At 37.3% G+C, this 26,373-nt stretch overlaps 1 protein-coding gene and 1 long non-coding RNA gene across 2 annotated transcripts in view; one reads left to right on the forward strand and one right to left on the reverse strand.

Moving 5' to 3' along the window:
• C2CD6 (C2 calcium dependent domain containing 6) overlaps positions 1 to 26,373 on the reverse strand; it is a 111,057-nt gene that overhangs the window by 1,291 nt on the left and 83,393 nt on the right. The window contains exons 16-18 of the mRNA XM_069578033.1: positions 5,793 to 5,867; positions 3,685 to 4,760; positions 1,158 to 3,648 (exon numbers count right to left, since the gene is read on the reverse strand). Of these exons, the coding sequence (XP_069434134.1) occupies positions 1,158 to 3,648; positions 3,685 to 4,760; positions 5,793 to 5,867 (3,642 nt within the window). The remainder of the gene's footprint in view (positions 1 to 1,157; positions 3,649 to 3,684; positions 4,761 to 5,792; positions 5,868 to 26,373) is intronic.
• Positions 1,731 to 7,080, forward strand: LOC138434128 (uncharacterized). Its single transcript, XR_011254657.1, has 3 exons — positions 1,731 to 2,794; positions 4,728 to 4,785; positions 6,450 to 7,080. It is a non-coding gene; the product is annotated as an uncharacterized lncRNA (long non-coding RNA).

Genomic DNA, 26,373 nt, shown 5'->3' on the forward strand with positions numbered 1-26,373 from the left:
ACGTAAACATAATTTCTTATTTTGTTTGGAAAAGTGATATTAAAGATTCCACTTATCTGAAGGAACTTCAGAAAGTCTTCCCTCTCCAAAAACTATGAACACCTTTTACTTCCTTTTTCCTATACATGCACACACACACTCATTAAATTACTGAATTTAGAAAAGAGAAATCCAAAGTTGAGAGAATAAGCTATGTTGATAATATTTACCCTGCGACTGATTTCCCTTACTATTTACTAAAGCTAATAATTTGCTTTCTATTTTCTCATTCAAAGATAGTTATGCACATCAAATTATCGATATTATGTCATTTTAGAATTTGTGTTTTCCCAACTGTGGGTCATGCCTATTTATATATACTAACAGAGAAGAGCAATGTTCCAGAAAATTAAAGTAAGTCCCTTCCATTCCTAGATTTTAACTCTGCTTTTGAATGGTTTGTATAAAGTCAGGTAGCAGAGGTACCTTCCTAATTGCTTTATGTTAGTATCAAAAATAGCTTTGAATTCCCATGTTTCTCAGCACAAGGCAGAGGGGTGGTGATGGAAAAAAGAAAAGAGTAGAAGCTAAATTAAACTGTAATTCATAATTCAAGAGACCAAATTCTGCATATCTCTAAGGCTTAGAAGAATAATTGGCATGTAATAGGAGCTTCATATTTGTTTTAAAAACAAAGAAAAGTGATCTGAAAAAAGACTATATACTTATATCTGCATGAAAAGACAATCCCAGCCTTTCTGTAGTATACAGCCACTGCCCGTGGTTGCACAGGTTGTGGCTGGATAACAGCCCCTGGCTGAGGGGTCAGTCAGGGCTGAAACAGCTGGTGTTCCATACACATAACTGTGTACCCTGCTCAGGCTGTGTTGACCTGGAGGAAAGAGTACTTTTTTCTAATTCATGATCTGGGGCAAGGGTGTCCCTTTTATCTATTTTATACAAAGGCACTAAGTATGTTAACAGTCCTTTGATTTTCTAACTACCTTTTGAATGAGGCAAGGTGATATCTGAATGTCAGAATTTTTTTAAATTTGAAGGTCTGTATATTTTAGGGCAATTAAGGTTACACACATACTTGCATGAAGACACATACACTCTATGTTATCTAAAGAACTTTGCCAAATAAAGAAATAAAAGACTTAGAAAAATATTATTACATGTGTAGTTTTTCTTGCAGTCCAATGAAGCAATGTCCTTGGAACAGATTTTCTTAGATGGATTCCTGTGCTGGGCGGTATAGTTGGTAATACATTAACTATCTTGTTAAAAGACTTTTTTTGTTTGCTGACACGATCTCTTTCTTTTCGGACCTTGGGCTTTAGATTTTCTTTCTTTAGTACTTCTGGGAAGAGAGATGGTTTTGAGTTTTTCTCAGCTACCAAAATTTTAAGCAATTGTGATTCAGGCACCCAGGCATATTTTTCGTTGCAAAGTTCATTTGGTTTGGTGTAAAGGGTTTGTATTTCTTCTTTGTAATGTGCAAATATTTCTAAATGTTGTTTTTTATTATTGTTATTATTTCCTTTCAATCTCTGACGATACTGGTCTTCTAACTTTGATTTCTCTCTAGCCTCTGAAATGAGGCAAGTTAGATTATTATTTTGCCTGGAAGGAAAGGTGAATTTGTTTACATATTCCTCATCTTCATTTGGCATCTTGCAATCAGGAATTCTTTTTGGTGACAATACTGCTTCAGGTTTTTCCTGTACCATCACCTTATAGGTGTTATTGTGATCCTTTTTGTCAAGAGACTTCACTTTTAGTGCCTTTTCAAAGCAAGCCTTTGATTGAGTTGTTTTTGATTTACCACTCCAATTATGTTGGTCTTGAGTCTCTGTTTTAAATTCAAAATTTTCTTCATGAGGAAACTGCATGAAACCATGTTCTTTCTTTTTTTTATTAGGCACTGTGTCTGTAAGTCTTTCTAAAGACTTATTTAGTGGAATCACCTGAGTGTTTTCATTGGAACAGGGTTGGACTTTAATTAATCTCAGTGTTTTAGCTTCTTGAGAATGTCTTTTCTGTTCCTGAATAATTGGTGGATTTTCTTTAATATTTTCTAAGGAAAAAACTTCTTTTTCTTCCTTTTTGGTCAACTCTGTTTCTACAAGTCTATCCTCAGGAACTTTTTGTAAAGTGGTTTTCTGAGCAATTTTTGAATATTTATTTTGCTTTTCTGAATGCTCTGCCACAAACTGATTTTCATCTCTTAAAGACAAATCTGGTTTTATACATTTTAGTGGTGTGGAACTAAAATTAACCAAATTTATGTGCTGGCTTATCCCCTCTAATTGCCTTTCTGTGATTAGTCCTGATTTTGACAGTTTTTCTATAAAAAGGCTCTGGAGGTGTTTGCTTAAATCGGCTTTTAGATCTAAGATTTCATTTTCTGATAAAGCTATAAGATAGCTTTGTAGAGATTTATTTAAGGGATATTTCATGTTTATTTCAAGTCTACTGCCAAAACTCCTGCTTAAAGTATCTTGTCCTAACTCCTGGAAAGATATTGAGGCACTTTGAGCTCTTAGAGAAGATACTTTTGAGCACATAGGGTCAGATTCTTTCTCTTTAAATAAACTGTTGTCTGAAAGGTTTTTCAGGAAATAGTTTTGAAGAATTTCATTTAAAAAAGATCTTAGTTTTATTTCCAAATGTTTATCTATGAAATGATGATTAAAATTATTAACAAAAGACATGATTTCTTTTACAGTTTCTGAATATTTCTCCAGAAAAATATTTTGTCCTTTTGGTTCTACTTTCTCATTCATCAAATACAGATTTTGGTAGATTTTTGGTAAGTCTTCTTTGGTGATATGTCCTGATTCTGAGAGCTTTTCTACAAGGTAATGCTGGACATGTTTACTTAATTCAGATTTTAAATTTTTTATTTCTGACTCTGAGAGTTCTTCTAGAAATATACGCAGCTTTGGATTCAAAACAGGTTTTCTGTCCAATTTATCTGCTTTATCAAAATTCTCTTCAATTTCTTCAAGGTCTTCTGTCTTATTTGGAAAAGGATGTTGAATTAGTCTTTCTAATTCTTTTTCTGGTGGTCTGTTTTCAGATTGATTATATTTGAAAAAAAAGTTAAATATGTTTTTCAAAAAAGATTTTAACATTATTACATCACAGTCATTAAATTTACCCATTAATGAGGTACTTAAGTTTTCTAAAGTAGAACTTGTATCATTTTCTTCTCTATCAAGTCTCTGACCATTACTTGGCAAATCTGATTTTTTATCTGATGTCAACTGGTATTTTGAATCATGTGGGGATGTATTTTGGCCTTTGTCTATGAATTCAACTCTTTTAAAAGAAGAAGTGGTTTCTTGGTGAATGATGGCTGAATTCTGGTCTGAAAGAGGTTCTGCTTTGCCTCTGATTTCTGAATAATACTCTGTGGAATCCTTTGGCTTTTCTTCAGCAAAAGCTGCCTCTGTATCCAGCAAAAAACCTTTCTGGTATTCTTTATCTAATTCTATAACTTTGATTATCCCTGATTCTAAAAGAGCATCTACAGGAAATGCCTGTATTATCTGGCTTATAACAGAATTGGCTGGTGGAAAGTCTGTTTCATTATTGCTTTCTTCATAGTGGGGAACTAGAACACTGGGAGAGAGCGGACTCTCCCACGCTGTGGGTAACTGCCTCTGCGAGTCTGTCTCCCATGCTGGGGGTAACTGCCTCTGCGAGTCTATCTGTGTTTCACTCGCTCCTTTCACTCCTCTCGCCAACTCTGAGAAGATCGGTGCAGTGAATATTTGCTTTATAACATAATCATATACAAGGCCATTCAAATCTGGTTTGGAGCTAGATATTTCACTTTTTGAATGTTTCTTTTTGAAACTACTCTTTTTTTTAATTGGAAAATCTATCTCACCAGGCTGTAAGTGTTTTTCAGAGACAGGTTCCTCTTCTGCCTCAGGAGAGTTTCCTGGTCTGCCTTCTGAAAGTGAATCTGGGGGAATATTTTTAATTATTTGACTTAAAAGTGACTTTGAATTTAAAATGCCTCCTTCTGAAAGCCGATTACTTAAATCTTGAATTTTTTCAAATACTTTATCTTCCAAACTACTTGGTTGTTCATCATGGATAACCAGAAGTGGAGAGCTGTAACTTTTCTTTCTTGCTTCACGGTCCATAGAAACACCTGGTGTAGAAAATAATCTATCTGAAAGGTCTTGCAGATTTTTACTTAAAATTGACTTGAGCACCATTGATTGTTTTAAATTTTCTATGTGGGAAGTAAGACTTAATGATTTTGAGAGGCGACATTTATGTACAGTTACTTTTCCAGTCACTGATGAGTCTCCCTGAAAGTCTGGTAAAGAAACATGTGGTAGTCTTTCTTGTAACATATTCTTAGTGTCTAAAGTCTTTATTGCGGTGATACTAGGATGATGAGCTAAATTATTCCTAGTGTCTAGAGTCTTTATTGTGATGATACCTGGATCATGGGCCACATTATTCTTAGGGTCTGAAGTCTTTACTGTGGTGATACCAGGATCACCAGCTAACTTATTCTTAGTGTCTAAAGCCTCTATTGAAATGATGTCAAGATTATGGGGCCAGGTTTTACTAGCAGATCTTGCAGTTTTTGAATGTGTTGGGTAAGGTGGATCTTGATCTTCATGCTCTATAATCTCTGCACTGAAAATATTTCTACATTTGAACATATCTTGGTCTTTCCTTTTTTGAACTGACATTTTGTTGTTTATATTCTTTAGAAAAGGATCAAAACCATTCTTGATGTTGAATTTCTGGAATTATAATATTTAAAAAAAGGTAAGAAATTCTGAAACATTTGAAATTTATAATAAGATTTCTACTTAACTGTCTTTGAGCAATCTTCCAATTTATTCATCTTCCTACCTTTTTACCAAGAGAAAACCAACTTTAATTATTTAAAAATATTTAAAGTTGGAATAATAATGAGAATCATAGTGCAAATTTTTCAAATTTCTAAATCTTATACTATGTTGTGTTCAAGAGCTTTTTGCTATCTGAAAGATTTTGAACACTTAAAAGGCACTCATCAGTAGTTTTTCTTTAAGAACTCCATTTCCAGTGTTAGCTGAATTTGCTTAGACAAAAGCTAACATCATAATCTAAGTCCTATCCATATAAATATTTTAGTAGCAATGGGGGTAACTTTATTAAAATGTAAATCAAGTAATAGATATTCCATTAAAAGTATTCTCTAAAGATTGATTTGGGGAGCATAGATCATTTGAGAATTTAAACAATGATGTCCTTAGTATGTTACAGTAGAATCTTGCTGTTTGATTAATATCATATATGCCTCCCTCAGAAATTGTAGAAAACAGTACAAAAAGTTCTAAAGTACAGTGAAATGTCAGTGTAATAGTTACAGGCAATTTTGTAGCTCTGAGATTAGGCTATTCTATTATTGAAATAGCCTTTCAAAATGAAGTCTCTTATTCAAACTCTTTGTTCATACTCCATTATTCAATTTAAAAGGCAAAATGTGAAATAATCAACCTAGTATTTGTTTTAGTTCATATGGTTTTCAAATGTTAATTGATACCTAGGCGACAGCATCAGAATCCCTGTTTTTTGTTTTTTTTTTTTTTTAAATACAAATTCCAGGCTCCATTTCCAAATTGAGATTTATTAGGTCAGAGGTGGGACCTGGGAATGTGTATTTTTGTAAAGATCGGTGAGTGTTTCCAATGGGTAGTCTGGTTTTGGAACCACTGAATTACACAAAGTATTAGAGAAACCTATTATTAAGTATAATTGCTATTGGGATAAGAAAACTCAGGACTCACCTGATATGCTGGTTTGAATTCTGTATACTCTGGTTTGAAACACGGTGAAATGTATTCTTTTGGTGAGAAAACCACCTTATAAAAAGAGAAGTTTTAATTTTAGACTGCTTGTAATGAAAGGATATTTCCCAAGATAATTTTACTCATTCAATAGTTATTAAAGATATTAAACATTTTAAAAAATAAAGAAATATTTTCCTCATAACTACTGTAATTTGCTAATAATCAAAAGAAGTTTATATCAGACATATATAATAATCTTCACTTCCCTGACACTACAATACTCTATTGAATCTGTAAAACCAAAATAATGCTCAACAACTTTAAGCAGAAACAAAAGTAGAAAAGAAAACAGAACTGTTAAAACAAATTTAATCTAGTTTTAAAAGGCTGGTGCACTGAGACGACCCAGAGGGATGGTATGGGGACGGAGGAGGGAGGGGCATTCAGGATGGGGAACACGTGTATACCTGTGGCGGATTCATGTTGATGTATGGCAAAACCAATACAATATTGTAAAGTAATTAACCTCCAATTAAAATAAATAAATTTATATTAAAAAGTAAAAGGTTGTGAAATGCTTTAGATAATAAGTGGCATCTGATATTATATTGAGACAACAATTTCAATGACTCTCAACCTGTAATTGTTAAATAGGTAACTACTGCCTAAGGAAACACTTTATGCTAAATCAACGTGTTCAAGAAAATTACAGAAACACTGAAGTTTTGGAGATGGAAGACACTTTGGATGCGTGTGTGCTCAGTCACGTCCAACTCTTTGTGGCCCCCTGCTCTGTAGCCTGCCAGGCTCCTATGCCCATGGAATTTTCCAGGCTAGAATACTGAAGTAGGGTGTCATTTCCTACTCCAGGGGATCTTCCCAACCCAGAGACTGAACCCACATCTCTTGTGTCTCCTGCATTGGTAGGCAGATTCTTAACAACTAGCACCACCTGGGAAGCCCAGAAGACACTTTAGAGATAATCAAGACCTACTCTCTGTTTTACACAAGAATCTGCAGTTGAAGTTATTGCCATAAATTACCAGATTAAATCCTAGGCATTCTAAATTTTCATCCAATGTGCCTACTACCGCACAATGAAAACTGCAGTGTAAGACAATGGTGCTTTGAAAATATCATAAGATGCATGTACACTTCCAACTCATTTAGAGAAAATGACACCATCTCTTTGCAGAACACCCAGGGCTGATCTCTTTTAGAATGGACTGTTTGGATCTTCTTGCAGTCCTATGTAATAGGCACATCAAATTTAATGTATACATAATAGGATTCTAGATTACCTCCTTGCTCTCCGCCTCCCTCAAAAAAAAAAAAAAAAAGACACAAAACCTTGGCTTTTCTCTATTTTTCCTCATCTCAGGTAATGGTGCCATCTCTACTGAACTGTTAGACCAGAAACTTGTGTCAACTTTTCTTTCCTCCTCTTCATGTGTAAGCCAGCATTAAGTCCTATGGCTACTGCCTTCAAAATATATTAAATATCCAATCATATCCTACCACCACCTACTACCCCTGCAGCACAAGTCACCATCATCTCTTCCCAACAAGAGTCTCTTAACTAGTCTCTTGCTCCCTGTGACACAGACTGAGAGTTACTTTCCCAAAATACATATTATTTCAAGAACCTCAATTTTTTAGGAGCAAAAATGTCCCTTACTCAAAAAGCTACATCTTCCAGCCCCCTTTAAAAGACAGGAGTGGCCATGTAACAAGGTTCTGGCCAACTACATATAACTAAAAACTGTTGGAAGACGCTTTTAAGAGTATATCTTAAAACAGAGGCAGACTGAGCTGACAGGTACTTAGTCAACCTTTATTCCTTTCTTCGTGCTATCTGGAACACATCGTGATTCCTAGAAGTACAGAGTTCATTTAGTGTTACTCTATACTAACATGCATATGCTGACAATAGATTCCAAAAAGAAAGGACATGTGGGTCCAGGATGACATCATGAAAACCACTGCACTACTATTTAAGGCAGTGTTTCTAAATTTTTGTTTATAATTCTTAACTGATTCAATAACTTCCACACATACTGAGTCTATTCATCCACAATGGAATGAAGCTAGAAATCAATAATAGAAGGAAACTGAAAAAATAACAAATATGAAGAAAGTGAACACTTGTAGCCATAAGTACACTCAGTGTCCAGAGCTTGATTTACAAATATGCTCTAGTAAAATAACCAGGACTCCATGTAGAAACTATTGATATTATGACTGGGTAAGAAAAATTCAGTATAAGCCTGGAACATCATAGAGCACTAAAAACTATGAATATGCTCAAAAAATAAAAGGACAGGGGCATGTCATTGGGACACAGGACACACTGAAAGTCCCAATGGCCAAAGCCGGAAAAATTAATACAACAAAATAATACCATAGATTATAATCCAATGTGTGTGTGTGTGTGTGTATATATATATATATATATATATATATATATATATACAACTATACTCATGAAAATAAATTATATAAATAAATGAGGAAAACAAATCTTTCTCACAGAAGAATTAAGACATGTAGCTACTCCCCCATCCAAGAAGTAGAGCTTAATTCTGGCCCACCGCCCACCACCCTCACACATACACCCTTGAGGGTAGGCTAGAGTTAGGGACTTACTTCAAAAAATCTGAACAGTGAAAGCAAAAAAAACAGTCACTGCACAGTGGAGAAACCTGGCAATCAAGACCTAAACGAGGTGGGGGGGGGGGGCGGTCCTAAGATGGCAGAGGAATGGGATGGGGAGACCACTTTCTCCCTAACAAGTTCATCGAAAAATCATTTGAACACTGAGCAAATACCACAAGACAACTTCTGAACACTGGCAGAGGACACCAGGCACCCAGAAAGGCAACCCATTGTCTTTAAAAGGAGGTAAGGACAAAAGATAAAAAGAGACAAAAGAGTTAGGGATGGAGACCCGTCTGGGGCGGGGAAGGAATCTTAAAAGAGAAGTTTCCAAACACCAGGAAATCCTCTCGCTGGCGGGTCTGTGGGGAGTTTTGGAATCTCAGAGGGTGACATAACCAGGAGGAAAAAATTAAATAATAAAACCCACAGATTAAACGTCTAACTGCAACTCCCAGCAGAGGAGTAGCCCAGATGCTCACGTCCACCACCAGCAAGCAGGGGCTGAACAGGGAGGCCTGGGCTGCATTGCTTAGGGTAAAGACCGGGCCTGAATGCCCTGAGGGCAATCTGAGGGAGCTAACGTGAGATAGCAACCCAAACCACGGGATAGCCAGAGAGGAAAAAGAAAAAAAGAAAAAGAAGAAAGAGAGAGAGAGTGAACTTTCCCATGAAAAGCTCTAACCTAAGGCACTGCCGGCCCTCTTACAGAACAAAGGACCGAGCGAATACCAGAAGAGAGTTAGCTGGCTGCGGACCGGCCCATCCCCCGCCGGAGGCTGGGAGGCAGGCAGGTGACAGCCAGAGCCAGAAGAAAAGGGGCAAACTCGGCTCCAGAGATGGCATCCCCTACCAAACTGCGAGCAGGCTCCCATTTGTTAACCAAGTCTTCCTGGGGTCCTGGACGGTTGACATCCATCAGGAGGGTCGCAGCCAGAGATTAGCAACCCAGAAGAGACACACAACATACCTGTGATCCTGCTGCACACCCAGGAAACCGAGAGGCTGGGACTGGGAGGTGATAAGATGCACCACCCAGCTTGGAAGATTGCACTTGCCAAGCACCTGGTTGCCTGAGCTGCTCCGACCTGGGAAGGGCACAAAACGCAGGCCCAACTGAGTCTGTGCCTTTGTGGAGTACCTGAGAACCTGAACCTGAGCGGTGTAGATCTGGGAAGTGCACACAGCCCAGGGCTCGCCTTAGGCAGTTCTCCCACAGAGCAACCTGTAGCCTGAGCAGTGTAGACTGGGAAAGCACACAAGCCGTGAGCGGGAGCAAACCTAGTGTGGCCCAGACACTGTGAGCACTCCCCACACACGCCAGTGATATTTGTTTGCGGTGTTCCTCCCTCCCCACAGCACAATTGAACAAGTGAGCCTAAATAAATGACCACTTTTGCACACTTTTGCACTCTTGTGTCAGGGTGGAGGTTAGATACTGAAGAGACTTGCAAACAGACAAAGCCAAAATAAACAAAGAAGAGGGAATGGCTTTGGAAGTGACAAGTGCAACAGCTTAAAACCCTATAGTTAGCACTGGCATTGGAAGGGACCTACAGACCTTGAAAAGAAGTATAAGGTGGAACAAGGAACTATTTGAAACTGAACTGACCACACACTGCCCTCAACAGCTCCAGAGTAATTCCTAGATATATTTTACTATTATCATTGTTTAATTAAAAAAAAATTTATTTTTAAGTTCTATATTACTCCTTTAATTTTCATTTTTAAAACCTTCTGTTACCTTGAAAAAAAGACCCTATTTTTAAAGCAGATTTCATATTTTTTATATATAACTTTTGCAATTTTCTTTTTTTATCTTTTAATATTGTATTTTTGAGAGTCTAACCTCTGCTCTAGATTTTTAATCTTTGCTTTTTGGTATTTGTTATCAATTCTATACCTTTAAGAATCCAATCTTCAGTACCCATTTTTACTTAGATGTGTGATTACTGATTTGATTGCTCTCTCCCCTTTTGACTCTCCTTTTTTCTCCCCCAGGTCACCTCTATCTCCTCCCTCCCCCTTCTCTTCTCTACTTAACTCTGTTAATCTCTTTGGGTGTTCTAAGCTATGGAGAAAACTTAGGGAACTGATCACAGGCTAGACTGGTCTCTCTCCTTTTGACTCCCGCTCCTGGTCACATCTCCTTTCTCCCTCTTCACTTCTCTATGGAACTCCATGAAGCTCTCTGAGTGTTCCAGACTGTGGAGAGCAAATAGGGAATTTATTACTGGCTAGACTGCTCTCTTCCCTTTTGATTCCCCCTCTTCTCCTCCTGGTCACCTCTATCTCCCGCCTCCCTCTTCTATTCTTCATGTAACTCTGTGAACCTCTCTGGGTGTCCCTCACTGTGGAGAATCTTTTCACCATTAACTTAGATGACTTATCATTGAAGCTGTGTGGATGGAGAAGTCTTGAGGCTACTATAAGAATAAGATGGAAAGCCAGAGGCAGGAGGCCTAAATCCAAAACTTGAGAACACCAGAAAACTCCTGACTCCAGGGACTATTAATTGACGAAAGCTCATCCAAAAGCCTCCATACCTACACTGAAACCAAGCTCCACCCAAGAGCCAACAAGTTTCAGAGCAAGACATACCAAGATAATTCTCCAACAAAGAAGGAACATAACCATAAGCACAAAAACACAGGCAGCCAAAAGTGACACCAAACCCATAGACTCCTCAAAACTCACTACTGGACACTTCATTGCACTCCAGAGAAAAGAGATCCAGCTCCACCCACCAGAAAACCAACGCAAGCTTCCCTAACCAGGAAACCTTGACAAGTCACTCATCCAACACCATCCACAGGAAGGAACCTCCAGAATAAAGAGGAACCACAAACTCCCAGCATACAGAAATTCTGGCCACCCCAAACACAGCAACCTAAACAAGATGAAAAGGCAGAGAAATATTCATCAGGAAAGGAACATGATAAAAGCCCACCAATCCAAACAAAAGAGGAGGAGATAGGGAGTCTAACTGAAAAAGAATTCAGAATAATGATAGTAAAAATGATTCAAAATCTTGAAAACAAAGTGGAGTTGCAGATAAACAGTCTGGTGACAAGGATTGAGAAGATGTAAGAAAAGTTTAACAAGGGCCTAGATGAAATAAAAAAGAGTCAATCAACAATGAATAACTGAGATCAACAGCACTCTGGAGGGAACCAACAGTAGAATAACTGAGGCAGAAGATAGGATAAGTGAGGTGGAAGATAGAATGGTGGAAATAAATGAAGCAGAGAGGAAAAAAGAATTAAAAGAAATGAGGACAACCTCAGAGACCTCTGGGACAATGTTAAATGCCCCAACATTCAAATCATAGGAGTCCCAGAAGAAGAAGTCAAAAAGAAAGGCCATGAGAAAATACTTGAGGAGGTAATAGTTGCAAACTTCCCTAAAATGGGGACGGAAATAGCCACCCAAAACCAAGAAGCCCACGGAGTCCCAAACAAGATAAACCCAAGGCAAAACACCCCAAGACACATATTAATCAAATTAATGAAGATCAAACACAAAGAACAAATATTAAAAGCAGTAAGGGAAAAACAACAAATAACACACAAGGGGATCCCCATCAGGATAACAGCTGATCTTTCAATAGAAACTCTTCAACCCAGAAGGGAATTGCAGGACATACTTAAAGTGATGAAAGAAAAACCTACAGCCCAGCCCAGATTACTGTACCCAGCAAGGATCTCATTCAAATATGAAGGAGAAATCAAAAGCTTTACAGACAAGCAAAAGCTCAGAGAATTTAGCACCACCAAGCCAGCTCTTCAACAAATGCTAAAGGATCTTCTCTCGACAGGAAACACAGAAAGGGTGTATAAACTCGAACCCAAAACAATAAAGTAAATGGCAACGGAATCATACTTATCAATAATTACCTTAAATGTAAATGGGTTGAATGCCCCAACCAAAAGACAGAGACTGGCCGAATGGATACAAAAACAAGATCCTTATATATATTGTCTACAGGAGACCCATCACAAACCTAGGGACACATACAGACTGAAAGTGAAGGGCTGGAAAAAGATATTTCATGCAAATGGAGACCAAAAGAAAGCAGGAGTAGCAATACACATATCAGATAAAATAGACTTTGAAATAAAGGCCGTGAAAAGATACAAAGAAGGACACTACATAATGATCAAAGGATCAATCCAAGAAGAAGATATAACAATTATAAATATATATGCACCCAACATAGGAGCACAGCAATATGTAAGGCAAATGCTAAAAAATACGAAAGGGGAAATTAACAGTAACACAATAATAGTGGGACACTTTAATACCCCACTCACACCTATGGATAGATCAACTAAACAGAAAATTAACAAGGAAACACAAACTTTAAAAGATACAATGGACCAGTTAGACCTAATTGATATCTATAGGACATTTCACCATAAAACAATGAATTTCACCTTTTTCTCAAGTGCACACAGGACTTTCTCCAGGATAGATCACATCCTGGGCCACAAATCTAGCCTTGATAAATTTTTTTAAAAAAATTGAAATCATCTCAAGCATCTTTTCTGATCACAATGCAGTAAGATTAGATGTCAAATACAGGGAAAAAAAAATATTAAAAATACAAACATATGGAGGCTAAACAACACACTTCTGAATAACCAACAAATCACAGAAGAAATCAAACTATGCATAGAAACAAATGAAAATGAAAACACAACAACCCCAAACCTATGGGATTCAGTAAAAGCAGTGCTAAGGGGAAGGTTCATAGCAATACAAACCTACCTCAAGAAACAGGAGAGAAATCAAATAAATAACCTAATCCTACACCTAAAGCAACTAGAAAAGGAAGAAATAAAGAGCCTCATGGAGAGTAGAAGGAAAGAAATCACAAAAATTAGGGCAGAAATAAATGCAAAAGAAACAAAAGAGACCATAGCAAAAATCAACAAAGCTAAAAGCTGGTTCTTTGAGAAGATAAGTATAATAGACAAACCATTAGCCAGACTCATCAAGAAACAAAGGGAGCAGAATCAAATCAACAAAATTAGAAATGAAAATGGAGAGATCACAACAGACAACACAGAAATACAAAGGATCATAAGAGACTACTATCAGCAATTATATGCCAATAAAATGGACAACTTGGAAGAAATGGATGAAATCTTAGAAAAGTATACCTTCCCAAAACTGAATCAAGAAGAAATAGAACATCTTAACAGACCCATCACAGGCACAGAAGTTGAAACCATAATCAGAAATCTTCCAGCAAGGAAAAGCCCAGGACCAGATGGCTTCACAGATGAATTCTACCAAAATTTTAGAGAAGAACTAGCACCTATCCTACTCAAACTCTTCCATAAAACTGCAGAGGAAAGTAAACTTCCAAACTCATTCTATGAAGCCACCATCACCCTAATACCAAAACCAGACAAAGATGCCAAAAAATGAAAACTACAGACCAATATCACTGATGAACATAGATGCAAAAATCCTTAACCAAATTCTAGCAACCAGAATCCAACAGCATATTAAAAAGATCATATATCATGACCAAGTGGGCTTTATCCCAGGGATGCAAGTTCAGTTCAGTTCAGTCACTCAGTCGTGTCCAACTCTTTGTGACCCCAACAACTGCAGCATGCCAAACTCCCTGTCCATCACCAACTCTCTGAGTACACCCAAACCCATGTCCATTGACTTGGTGATGCCATCCAGCCATCTTATCCTCTTTCGTCCCCTTCTCCTCCTGCCCTCAATCTTTCCCAGCTTCAGGGTCTTTTCCAATGAGTCAGCTCTTCACAACAGGTGGCCAAAGTATTGGAATTTCAGCTTCAACATCAGTCCTTCCAATGAACAACCAGGACTCATCTCCTTTAGGATGGACTGGTTGGATCTCCTTGCAGTCCAAGGGACTCTCAAGATGCAAGTATTTTTCAATATTCACAAATCAATCAATGTGATCAGATCAGATCAGTTGCTCAGTCGTGTCCGACTCTGCGACCCCATGAATCGCAGCACGCCAGGCCTCCCTGTCCATCACCAACTCTCGGAGTTCACTCAAACTCACCTCCATTGAGTCAGTGATGCCATCCACCCATCTCATCCTCTGTCATCCCCTTCTCCTCCTGCCCTCAATCCCTCCCAGCATCAGAGTCTTTTCCAATGAGTCAACTCTTCACATGAGGTGGCCAAAGTACTGGAGCTTCAGCTTTAGCATCATTCCTTCCAAAGAACACCCAGGGCTGATCTCCTTTAGAATGGACTGCTTGGATCTCCTTGCAATCCAAAGGACTCTCAAGAGACTTCTCCAACACCACAGTTCAAAAGCATCAATTCTTTGGTGCTCAGCTTTTTTCACAGTCCAACTCTTGCATCCATACATGACCACTGGAAAAACCATAGCCTTGACTAGTCGGACCTTGGTTGGCAAAGTAATGTCTCTGCTTTTCAATATGCTATCTAGGTTGGTCATAACTTTCCTTCCAAGGAGTAAGCATCTTTTAATTTCATGGCTGCAATCACCATCTGAGGTGATTTTGGAGCCCCCAAAATAAAGTCTGACACTGTTTCCACTGTTTCCCCATCTATTTCCCATGAAGTGATGGGACTGGATGCCATGATCTTTGTTTTCTGAATGTTGAGCTTTAAGCCAACTTTTTCACTCTCCTCTTTCACTCTCATCAAGAGGCTTTTTAGTTTCTCTTCACTTTCTGCCATAAGGGTGGTGTCATCTGCATATCTGAGGTTATTGATATTTCTCCTGGCAATCTTGATTCCAGCTTGTGCTTCTTCCAGTCCAGCATTTCTCATGATGTACTCTGCATAGAAGTTAAATAAACAGGGTGACAATATACAGCCTTGACGTACTCCTTTTCCTATTTGGAAGCAGTCTGTTGTTCCATGTCCAGTTCTAACTGTTGCTTCCTGGCTGCAGGACTGCAAAAGGTCAGTTTTCATTCCAATCCCAAAGAAAGGCAATGCCAAAGAATGCTCAAACTACTGCACAATTGCACTCATCTCACATGCTAGTAAAGTAATGCTGAAAATTCTCCAAGTCAGGCTTGAGGAATATGTGAACCATGAACTTCCAGATGTTCAAGCGGGTTTTAGAAAAGGCAGAGGAACCAGAGATCAAATTGCCAACATCTGCTGGATCATCAAAAAAGCAAGAGAGTTCCAGAAAAACATCTATTTCTGCTTTATTGACTATGCCAAAGCCTTTGACAGTGTGGATCACAATAAACTGTTGCAAATTCTTCAAGAAATGGGAATACCAGAACACCTGCCCTGCCTCTTGATCATGATTAGACGAGCACATATTGGGGGACATTATACAGGATACTTGGCCAGAGCTTATCATGATTTTTGAAGTCATAAAAAGAAACAAAATCAAGGAAAAGCAGAGAAAATGTCGTAGACCCAAGGAGTCTGGGAAGACATGACAACTAAATATAATGTGGTGCTCTGTACTGAAACATGGAACAGAAATAGAATGTTAATGGAAAAAATAGTGAGACCCAAATAAAATCTGGATTTGGGTTATTAGTAATGTACTGATATTGGTTTCTTAAGTTTTGGCAAATGTACTATGGTAATATAAGATGTTAACAATGGGGAACAATAGTGTTGGTGATACTGTGGAGAAAAAAGAACCCCTATGCACTATTGGTGGGAATGTAAATTGGTGCAGCCATTATGGAAGTCAGTATGAGTTTAACTATTGGGCTTCCCAGGTGACACAATGGTAAAGTATCTGCCTGCTAATGCAGGAGAAGCAAGAGACATGCAATCAATCTCTGGGCTGAGAAATCCCCTGGAGTAGGAAATGGCAACTTGCTCATTTTCATGCCTAGCAAATTCCATGGACAGAGGACCCTGGTTGGCTACAGTCCATGGGGTCATAAAGAGTCACACATGACTCAGTGACTGGGCACATACACACACACACACACACACACACATGGATTTAACTATGGGGTGGTTAAAAATAGTTACCATATGATCCATCAATCCCACCTCTGGGCATATGTGAAGGAAATGAAAACACTAACTTGAAGAGATATCTGCACTCCACATTCACTGCAGGTTTATTCACATTAGTCAAGACATGAAAATAACTACGTGTCCATTGACGAATGGATAAAAAAAAGTAAGAAACTATTGGTTTACATGCATGGACCTGGAAGGCATTATACTAAGTGAAATAAGTCATAGAGAAAGACAGATATACATTTTCTCACTTACATGTGGATTCTAACTAGTCAAATGGTACAAACTCTATGCTATAAGATGAATAATAGGTTCTTGGATCTAATGTACGGTATGGTAACTATAATTAGCATTACTGTACTATATATTTGAAAGTTGTTAAAAGTGTAAATTTTAAATGTTATCACCATACTCACATATGAAGGTAAATATATAAGGGGATGGAGGTGCTAAACTTAATGCGGTAAACATTTTGCAATATATACATGTATCAAATTATCATATTGTACACCTCACACTTACATATGTTATATCAATAATACCTCAATAAAGGGGAAAACAAAATGAGGGAAACAAACCAATATAAATTGGTGCAGCCACTGTGGAAGTCAGTATGCATTTAACTATTGGGCTTCCCAGGTGGCAGAGTAGTAAGGAATCCACCTGCCAATGCAGGAGATGCAAAAGATATGGTTTCAATCTCTGGGCTGGGAAGATCCCACCAGGGAAGTACCTCTAAATATTTTTACATCAAATTACATGATCATCCTTGTTGCCACAGAGGTGTAGTGTCAAGTTTGCCAAATATACCAACAATTAGAGTTGGGGCAGACAGGATATCCTTAAGAAGGGTTACTGACAGACAAAAACCTGTTAACTATATGGACAATTAATAAATAGCACTGAGACAACTATCTATCCATTTCAGCAAAATTATCAATAGATCCTTACCTCGTACCAGAAACATCAAATATAGATGGATTAAATATTTAAATATAGAAAGTATACATAGAAAATCATCTAGGAAAATGCTGACATAATCTCGGAGAGGGGAAGGATATTCTAAACAATAGAATAGCCATAATAGCCATAAGGAAAAGCTGCCAGATTTGACTACATAAACATTTCAAATTTCTATAAGGACCATGAAGAAGTAAAAACAAATGTAGATAACAAATAGTATAGATAACAAAGTCTTGTTATTCAAAAATAAAAAGCATTTTCACACATAAATAAGCACAGACACAACCCAATTTGTAAATATGAGCAGAGATTATAAATAGTCAAATAACAGAAATACAAATGGGTAATAAACACATGAAAACTGTTCACTCATTAATTCTCAGGAATATGCAAATTAAAATATCAATGAAATATTATTTTTGTGCATCAAATTAACAAAAACAAAAATGACCAGGCTGTGAGATAATGGATATTTTCCTACATTTTGGGTAAATAAGTAAATCTGGTTTAAAGGATAATCTTGCAGTTATCTATCAAAAGTAAATATGCTCATTCACTTTGATCCAACAATTCTGCTTCTCACATTTATCCTATCATATACTTGTACAAGTGAAAAAATAATATATACCATTTAGCAAGTGACTATTATGTTCTAAATCCTTTAAATTCTTTGAAATATTTGATAATATAATCATTTTGCAGGTGAAAACTGAAAGTCAGATGTAAATTGCCTAAATTTATTTGACCATCGTAGTAGAAGAATTTGGGTTTGAACCTAGGTATTTCTTCCTGTAAAATCCAAGCTCTTTTCCCCATATCCTAATTTCTTATTCCTAATTCTCTTACCATCACCAAACACTGCCTTTCATTGGTAGGTAAATTCCCTCCTCCCTGCCCCTACCTTTCTTGAATCCTGACCTTTGGGGAAATGATTTCACATTCTGTCACTGTCAGGGTTTAGATAGAAATTTATTATACTATATTTAAATAATCTTAATTTAGGAAGGGACTCTCAAAATGTGAAGGAACTATTGAAAGACTGTCACCTGAATCAGCTGTGAATTGAAAGAGATGTTAGTCCTTTCCAGTTCAGATAAGCATTCCAGAAGTTTGTCTCAAAATACAGCATTTCTTTAACACATTGTCTACCTCGGTTCATAAAAAATTCTTCTCTGAACTTCAAACTTCAAGTTTATTTTACCGTAGAGTTCTGAAGATTTTGTGACTTGTTGATGAAGCAATTAGCTTAGGCTTTAAGGAATTTGTTCTAGAACTCCAGCTTTCAATTTACAATCCTGTTGCCTTAGGTGATAGATTCTTTCAACTTTCTAAATCTGTTGATTTTATGTAACCTATGTTTTACAGGTTACCCACTGAATTTATCTTGTTTAACTTAATTTAGTTTTATCTCTCATACACAGGTGTGACTATCACCCTTAAGAAAAATATTTAAGGTAAGTTTTTTCTTTTTTAAACATTAAACTTTATTTTGAAATAACTGTAGATTCACACAGTTGTAAGAAATAACACAGAGAGACCATGTACCTTTCATCCAGGTTCCCTCAATAGTAACATCTTGAAAAACTGTCTAATGTCAATATCAATCAGGATAGTAACATCTTATACAATTAAGATGTAGAATATTTCCACAAGGATCCCTAATGTCCTTTTATAGTCACAGCCATTTCTTTCCTGCCTCCATCTCCTACTTAAGGCCTGGCAACTACTAACCTGTTCTGTAGTTTTATAATTTAAAGAATGTCATATAAAAGAATTCATATAGTATATATTTGAGGATTGGCTTTTTTTTCACTCAGCATAATTCTCTGGAATTTCATCCAGGTTGTTGTATGTATCAATGTTCCTTTAAATTGTTGAGTATTATTCCATGGCATAGAGGTAGCACAGTTTGTTTAGCCATTCACCAATTAAAGAATATTTGTGTTGTCTCCACTTTTCGGCTACTATGAATAAGGCTCTATGAACATTTTGTTCAGGGTGTTTGTGTGTGTGATTGTAAGACTTAATTTTTCTAGGGTAAATGCCTAAGAGTATAATTGTTGGGGTACATGGAGGTTGCATAGTTAGTGTTTTTGAGAAACTGCCAAAATGTTTTCAGGAGTTGTTATATAATTTTAAATTCCCATCAGCAATTTCTCCACATTTCACCAGCACTTAATTTTATTACTGTTTTTTATCTTAGGTAAGAGACTTAGGACAAGGTTTGGTTTTGTTTGCCCAGGGATGTCCCAGTAGCTTCAGCACTTCTTCTTGAAAAGGCTATCATTCCTCCATTAAATTGCTTTTGCATCACTGTTGAAAATCAGTTGGGTGTAATTTTGTGGGCCTATTTCAGGGGTGTCTATTCTGGTCCATTGATCTCTGTGTCTCTCTTCTAGTACCACACTATCTTTACTCTTAACTACTGTAGCTTGATTACTATAGCTGCTGCTGCTGCTGCTGCAGCTAAGTCGCGTCAGTCATGTCCGACTCTGTGTGACCCCATAGACGGCAGCCCACCAGGCTGCCCGGTCCCTGGTATTCTCCAGGCAAGAACACTGGAGTGGGTTGCCATTTCCTTCTCCAATGCATGAAAGTGAAAAGTGAAAGTGAAAGTGAAGTTGTGTCTGACTCTTCGCGACCCCATGGACTGTAGCCTACCAGGCCCCTCCGTCCATGGGATTTTCCAGGCAAGAGTACTGGAGTGGGTTTACTACAGCTAGTAGGCCTTAATATGGGTAAAGTGATTCCTCCCATTTTCTTCTTTTTAAAGATGACTTTAGCTACTCTAGGACCTATGCTTTCTATATAAATTTTAGAATGGTTTTGTTTATATTTACAAAGAACTGGTATTTAGATAAAAATTACATTAAATCTAAAGGTCAATCTGGGAGAACTGACATCTTTACTATGTTGAGTTTTCCAACTCATGAATATGTTATGTCCACAGGACTGCGGGTTTTGTGCTTCTAATGTCTGCCTCCCAGTGGGTGAGGCTTGTCTAGAGACTTGTACAGGTTTCCTGGAAAGAAGGGCTGGTGACTGTTCCCTGGTGAAGCTGGGTCTTGTTCCCTAGTGGGCAGGGTCATGTCTCAGGGCACGTCTAGAGGCAGCTTTGGGTTCAGGAAATCTTTAGGCTGCCTGTCTGTGGATGGGAAAGGCTGTGTCCCTATCCAGTTTGTTGTTTGGCCTGAGACATCACAGCACTGAAGCTTGTGGTCTATTGGGTAAGGCCAGATCATGGGACCAAAATGTCAGCCTGGAAAACTCATGCAAATGAATGTTCTTCGATATATCTACCATCAGTGTCTATATCTCTGTGGTGGGCCACAGCTGCTCCCTTCCTCCCCAGGAGACCCTCTAAGACCAGCAGGTAGGTCTGGCCCAGCCTTGTCCCAAATTACTGCTTTTCCCCTTATTCTTAGTGTGTGTGAGATTTTGTGTGCACCCTTTAAGAATGCAGTCTCTATTCCCTAATCTTATGGAGCTTCAGGCAATCAAGCCCCACTGACCTTCAAAGCCAAATCCTCTAGGGCTTCTCTCCTTGGTTCCAGACCCTGGGCTTGAGGTCCTAACATGGGGCTCAGAACTCTCCTGGGGAGAACTTTTGTAATATGATTATCTCCAGTTTGTGGATCACCCACCAAAGGATATGGGATTTGATTATAACCACAGTCTGCTTCCCCTACCAGTCTCACTGTGGTTCTGCTCTTATGTATTCAGCTGTAGAAGGTTATTTTCTGGTAGGTTTCAGTCTTTTTCAGTGATGATTATTCTGCAGATTATTTTGACTGGTATATTCATGAGAGGTGGTAAGCTTAGGGCCCTTCTACTCTGCCATCTTGGCTGCTCTCTCCCAACCATGTCTTTTAAATCAGTTATTATTGACATGTTGGGACTCCAGTCTGCCATTTAGTTATTTTTTTCCTGTTTGTTTCCGCTATTTCTCATTCTTTTTTTCTTCTTTCTTACCTCATTGTGGGTTATTCGAATATTTTTTAGGATTCCACACTGATTTATAGTTTTTTAGGGTTTTTTTTTTTTACAGTTTTCTTAGTGATTGTGCTAGGTATTATAACATATTCACTTACTTCAATCTACTGGTATTGATATTTTACCTCTTTGAGTGAAGTATAGAAATCTTACTTCCATTTAGGCATTTTAATCATCCCAACTTTTAAAAAATAATTGTCCTATGTATCTCCCTTACTTACATTTCACATCTGCAGATTATTTTGGTCAGGAGGTCGTGCTATAATCTTTGATTTAATGATTACATATTATTTAAAAACCCATGAGAATTAGAATAGGCTATATTTGCCTATTCTGCTGTTTCTTTGTTTCTATAGCACCAAGCCTTTTTCTGTTATCATTTTCTTTTCTTTTAAAGAATTTCTTTTAGGTATTCATTAGGGGTATGTTTGCTAGCAACAAATTCTCTTAGTTTTCCTTTGTCTAAGAATATCTTCTTTGCCCCACTCATGAATTATTGCTGGGTATAGAATTTACAGTTGCCACTTCTTTTCTTTTCATACTTGAAAAATATTGGGCCACATCCTCTGGTTTCCATGATTTTAAATGAGAAAATCACTATCATTCAAATAGATATTCCATGGTATGTTTTTATTCCCTATAGATTTCACTGTTTCCCTCTGGTGGCTTTCAAGACATTTTTTCTTTAATTTTTAGAAGTATAATGGTTGTGTGCCTTGAATTTCTTTGGGTTTACCCTCTTTGGGCTTTGGTCAGCTTCTTTAATCCATAGGTTTACGTTTTCCACAAATGCTGGGGTGTTTTCAGCCAATATTTATTTGAATAATTTTGCCTTATCCTTCTCTTTCTCCTCCTTCTCCTCTTCTCTCCTTTTCGTCTAGGATTCTAATGAGTATCAATATTGTTATTGACAATATTGACAACTCATATTGCCATATTGCTATTGTTCTACAGATCCCGGAAATTCTGTATGTGTGTTTTTTTTTTTCAGTTTATCTTCATTCTGTTGTTCAGATTGGTAAATCCTACTGATATTTTTTCAAGCTCACTACTTCTGTCCTCTATCATTTCCACTCCACTACTGACTCGAATTGATGACATTTTAATTTTGCTTATTGTTTTTTTAAAAAAGCTTGGAGTATGTTTTTGGTTTCCTTCTATAAGGCTGTGTCAGGCTCAGATGGATTCTCCAGAAGCTAAGAAGACAGAGGCAATAAGAAGCTACACTTCTAGTGAATTTAGAGGATGGATAACTGTTGGTGGTCAACATCCACGTAATTCAGGTGTAGGAAAAAGACCTGAGTGATAGAAGGCTCAGAAAAAGGCCAGTAAAAATAGAGGACTTCTGAAATAAAAATAAGATTATTTCATATTGAAGTCCTTTTTGAACAACTGGTCTATGGTAGCCTTAGAAAGTGCTTTCTTGGACAACTGTTATAATGTTAAGGTATCAGTTAATAGGCCTAATGATGATAATATTACTGAATTAAAGTGACATCAAGTTACTAGGCCTGTGGTTATTAGAAGCACTGAGAGAGCTCCTGTAAGGGGTCAGAACTGGGACTTACTATGTGATATGGGTTTGGAGGGTCATTATGTATTGTCATATAAGCAAAGACTTACTAGAAAGGTGAATATATAAGCTTGAATTAGGGCAATGGCAAATTCAAAGGCAGTAAGTAAAACAAGGATTGTTGTTGTTGTTGTTCAGTCGCTCAGTTGTATCTGACTCTTTGTGGGTCCATGGGCTGCACACCAGCTTTCCCTGTCCTTCACTATCTCTTGGAGTCTGCTCAAACTCATGTCCATTGAGTTGATGATGCCATCCCACCATCTCATCCTCTGTTGCCCTGTTCTCCTCCTACCCTCAATCTTTCCCAGCATCAGGGTTTTTTCCAGTGAGTTGGCTCTTCACATCAGGTGGCCAAAATATTGGGGCTTCAGCTTCAGCATCAGTCATTCCAATGGATATTCATGGTTGATTTCCTTTAGGATTGACTGGTTTGATCTCCTTGCTGTCCAAGGGACTCTCAAGTGTCTTCTCCAACATCACTGTGTGAAAACATCAATTCTTCAGCACTCAGCCTTCTTTATGGTCCAACTCTCACATCCATACATGACTACTGGAAAAATGATAGCGTTGACTATACAGACCTGCAAAGTGATATCTCTTCTTCTTAATACACTGTCTAGGTCTGTCATAGCTTTTCTTCCAAGGAGGAAGCATCTTTTAATTTCATGGCTGCAGTCACCATCTGCAGTGATTTTGAAACCCAAAAAAATAAAGTCTATCACTGTTTCCATTGTTTCCCCATCTATTTGCCAGGAAGTGATGGGACCAGATGCCATGATTTTTGTTTTTTGAATATTTGACTTTTAAGTCAGCTTTTTCATTATTCTCTCTCACTTTCATCAAGAAGTTCTTTAGTTCCTCTTCACTATCTGCCATAAGGGTGGTGTCATCTGCATATCTGAGGTTATTGATATTTCTCCCAGCAATCTTGATTCCAGCTTGTGCTTCATCCAGCCCAGCATTTCACATGATGTACTCTGCATATAAGTTAAATAAGCAGGGTGACAATATACAGCCTTGATGTACTTCTTTGCCAATTTTGAACCAGTTTATTGTTTCATGTCCAGTTTTAACCATTACTTCTTGACCTGCACACAGGTTTCTCAGGAGGCAGGTCAGGTGGTCTGGTATTCCCATCTCTTGAAGAATTTTCCAGTTTGTTGTAATCCACACAGTCAAAGACTTTGACCTAATCAATGAAGCAGAAGTAGATGTTTTTCTGGAATTCTCTTGCTTTTTTGATGATCCAGTGGATGTTGCCAATTTGATCTCTGGTTCCTCTACCTTTCCTAAATCCAGCTTGTACATCTGGAAGTCCTCAGTTCATGTACTGGTGAAGCCTAGCTTGAAGGATTTTGAGCATTACCTTGCTAGCTTTTAAAATGAGTGCACTGTGCAGTAGTTTGAACATTCTTTGGTATTGGCATTATTTGGGATTGGAATGAAAACTGACTTTTCCAGTCCTATGATCACTGCCAAGTTTTCCAAATTCATTGACAAACTGAGTGCAGCACTTTCACAGCATCGTCTTTTAGGATTTGAAATAGCTCAGATGAAATCCCATCACCTCCACTAGCTTTGTTAATAGTGATACTTCCTAAGGCCCACTTGACTTCACACTCCAAGATATCTGGCTCTAGGTGAGTGATCATACCATCGTGGTTATCCAGGTCATTAAGACCTTTTTTGTACAGTTCCTTTATGTATTCTTGCCACTTTTTAATACCTTCTGCTTCTGTTAGGTCCATATCATTTCTGTCCTATTGTGCCCATCTTTGCATGAAATATTCCCTTGGTGTCTTTCATTTTCTGGAAGAGAGCTCTAATCTTTCCCATTCTATTGTTTTCCTCTATTTCTCTGCAATGTTCACTTAAGAAGGCTTTCTTATTTCTTCTTGCTATTCTTTGGAACTTTGCATTCAGATAAGTATATCTTTCCTTTTCTGCTTAAATATTATGAAGGCTGTGGCGTTACTAATATTTGGTAGTGCTAAAGTTGTTCCCCCAATTAAATGAATTAATAGATGACCTGCTATAATATTAGGTGTTAATCATACAGCAAAGCCCGCTGGACGAATAAAAGAGGAACTGGTGTTCCTTGCAGTTAAAAAATGGCAGAAATTTTGGGGTTTTGCCATAAATTCTGCCAAAATTCTGCCATAAAATTTTGGTTTTATGGCAGAAATCAGTAATTACATTTCCTGCTCACAGAGGGACTGCTAGATCTAAACTTATTGACAGTTGTATAGCATGTGTAAATGAATGTGGTATGAGTCTTAATATATTTGTTGATCCAATAAACAATAAATATAAGGAGAACTGATATACATATTAGTGTTATACATATTATACTTATACATATATTAGTGTTATATGTATATACATTAGTGTATACATTAGTGTTATATGTATACTAATGATATACATATTAGTGTTCAGGTCTGTTCTTTGTGGTTGTGAATAGCTATTATTTGTTTCAATGTAAGTTGGACTAATCATTATTGAATAAAACCATGCAGTGTTGATTAGTGAGTTAGCTGTGGGGAATAAAATACTTGAGAATATAATGATTGATACAACAATAAGAAGTTACATTATTGTTGGGTTAATGAAAGAGGCAAATAAATTTTCATTCATTTTGCTTCTCAAGGGTGAGTTGTTTTTGCATTTTAGTATATTTTTACTTCTCGGTTTGAAGTATATTTTTAAAATTTTTAGTTGGAATATAATGATTAGGACTAGAATTTTTGATAAAATAGATGTACGGCAAAACCACTATAATATTGTAAAGTAAGTAGCCTCCAATTAAAATAAATAAATTTTAAAAAGAAAACAATAAAAAAATAGAAATAAACCATGGTGATGTGTCTAGTTGTGGCATATCATTAAGGGGAGAGTTAACACCCAGTCTTTAACTTAAAAGTTTAATTAGTTTTTTAATGAATTTATAATATTGATGAAGATCATTTCTCAAAGTATTTCAATGGAACTAATTCAAGGACAACAGTCATGAAACTGTGGTTTGATCTACAAATTTTAGAGCATTGTCCATAATCTAGGGTTGCTTGTTTTATGCATCCTGGAGTAGCATCTGTTTTTAGGCTGAAAGAAGGAACAGCTCAACAGTGCAAAACATCTTTGGAGGAAATTAATATTTAGATTGTTATCTCTATGGATAGTACTACTTGGTTATCTATTTCTAATAATTGCAGCTCTCCTGGTTTTAGATCTGACGTATGAATCATATATGAAAGTCTTCACAGTCTGTTTATTCATAACTTCAATATCATTGGTGTCCTATAGTTTTTATAGTCAGAAAGGGATTATTTATTTCATCTGTCATATAAAGAATTCATAGTGATGGCAAGGGAATTAAAATTAGGATAATGACTGCTAAGATTGTTCAAACTTTTTCCA

The sequence above is a fragment of the Ovis canadensis genome, chromosome 2, assembly GCF_042477335.2.
Source record: "Ovis canadensis isolate MfBH-ARS-UI-01 breed Bighorn chromosome 2, ARS-UI_OviCan_v2, whole genome shotgun sequence".
NCBI classification, from domain to species: domain Eukaryota; kingdom Metazoa; phylum Chordata; class Mammalia; order Artiodactyla; family Bovidae; genus Ovis; species Ovis canadensis.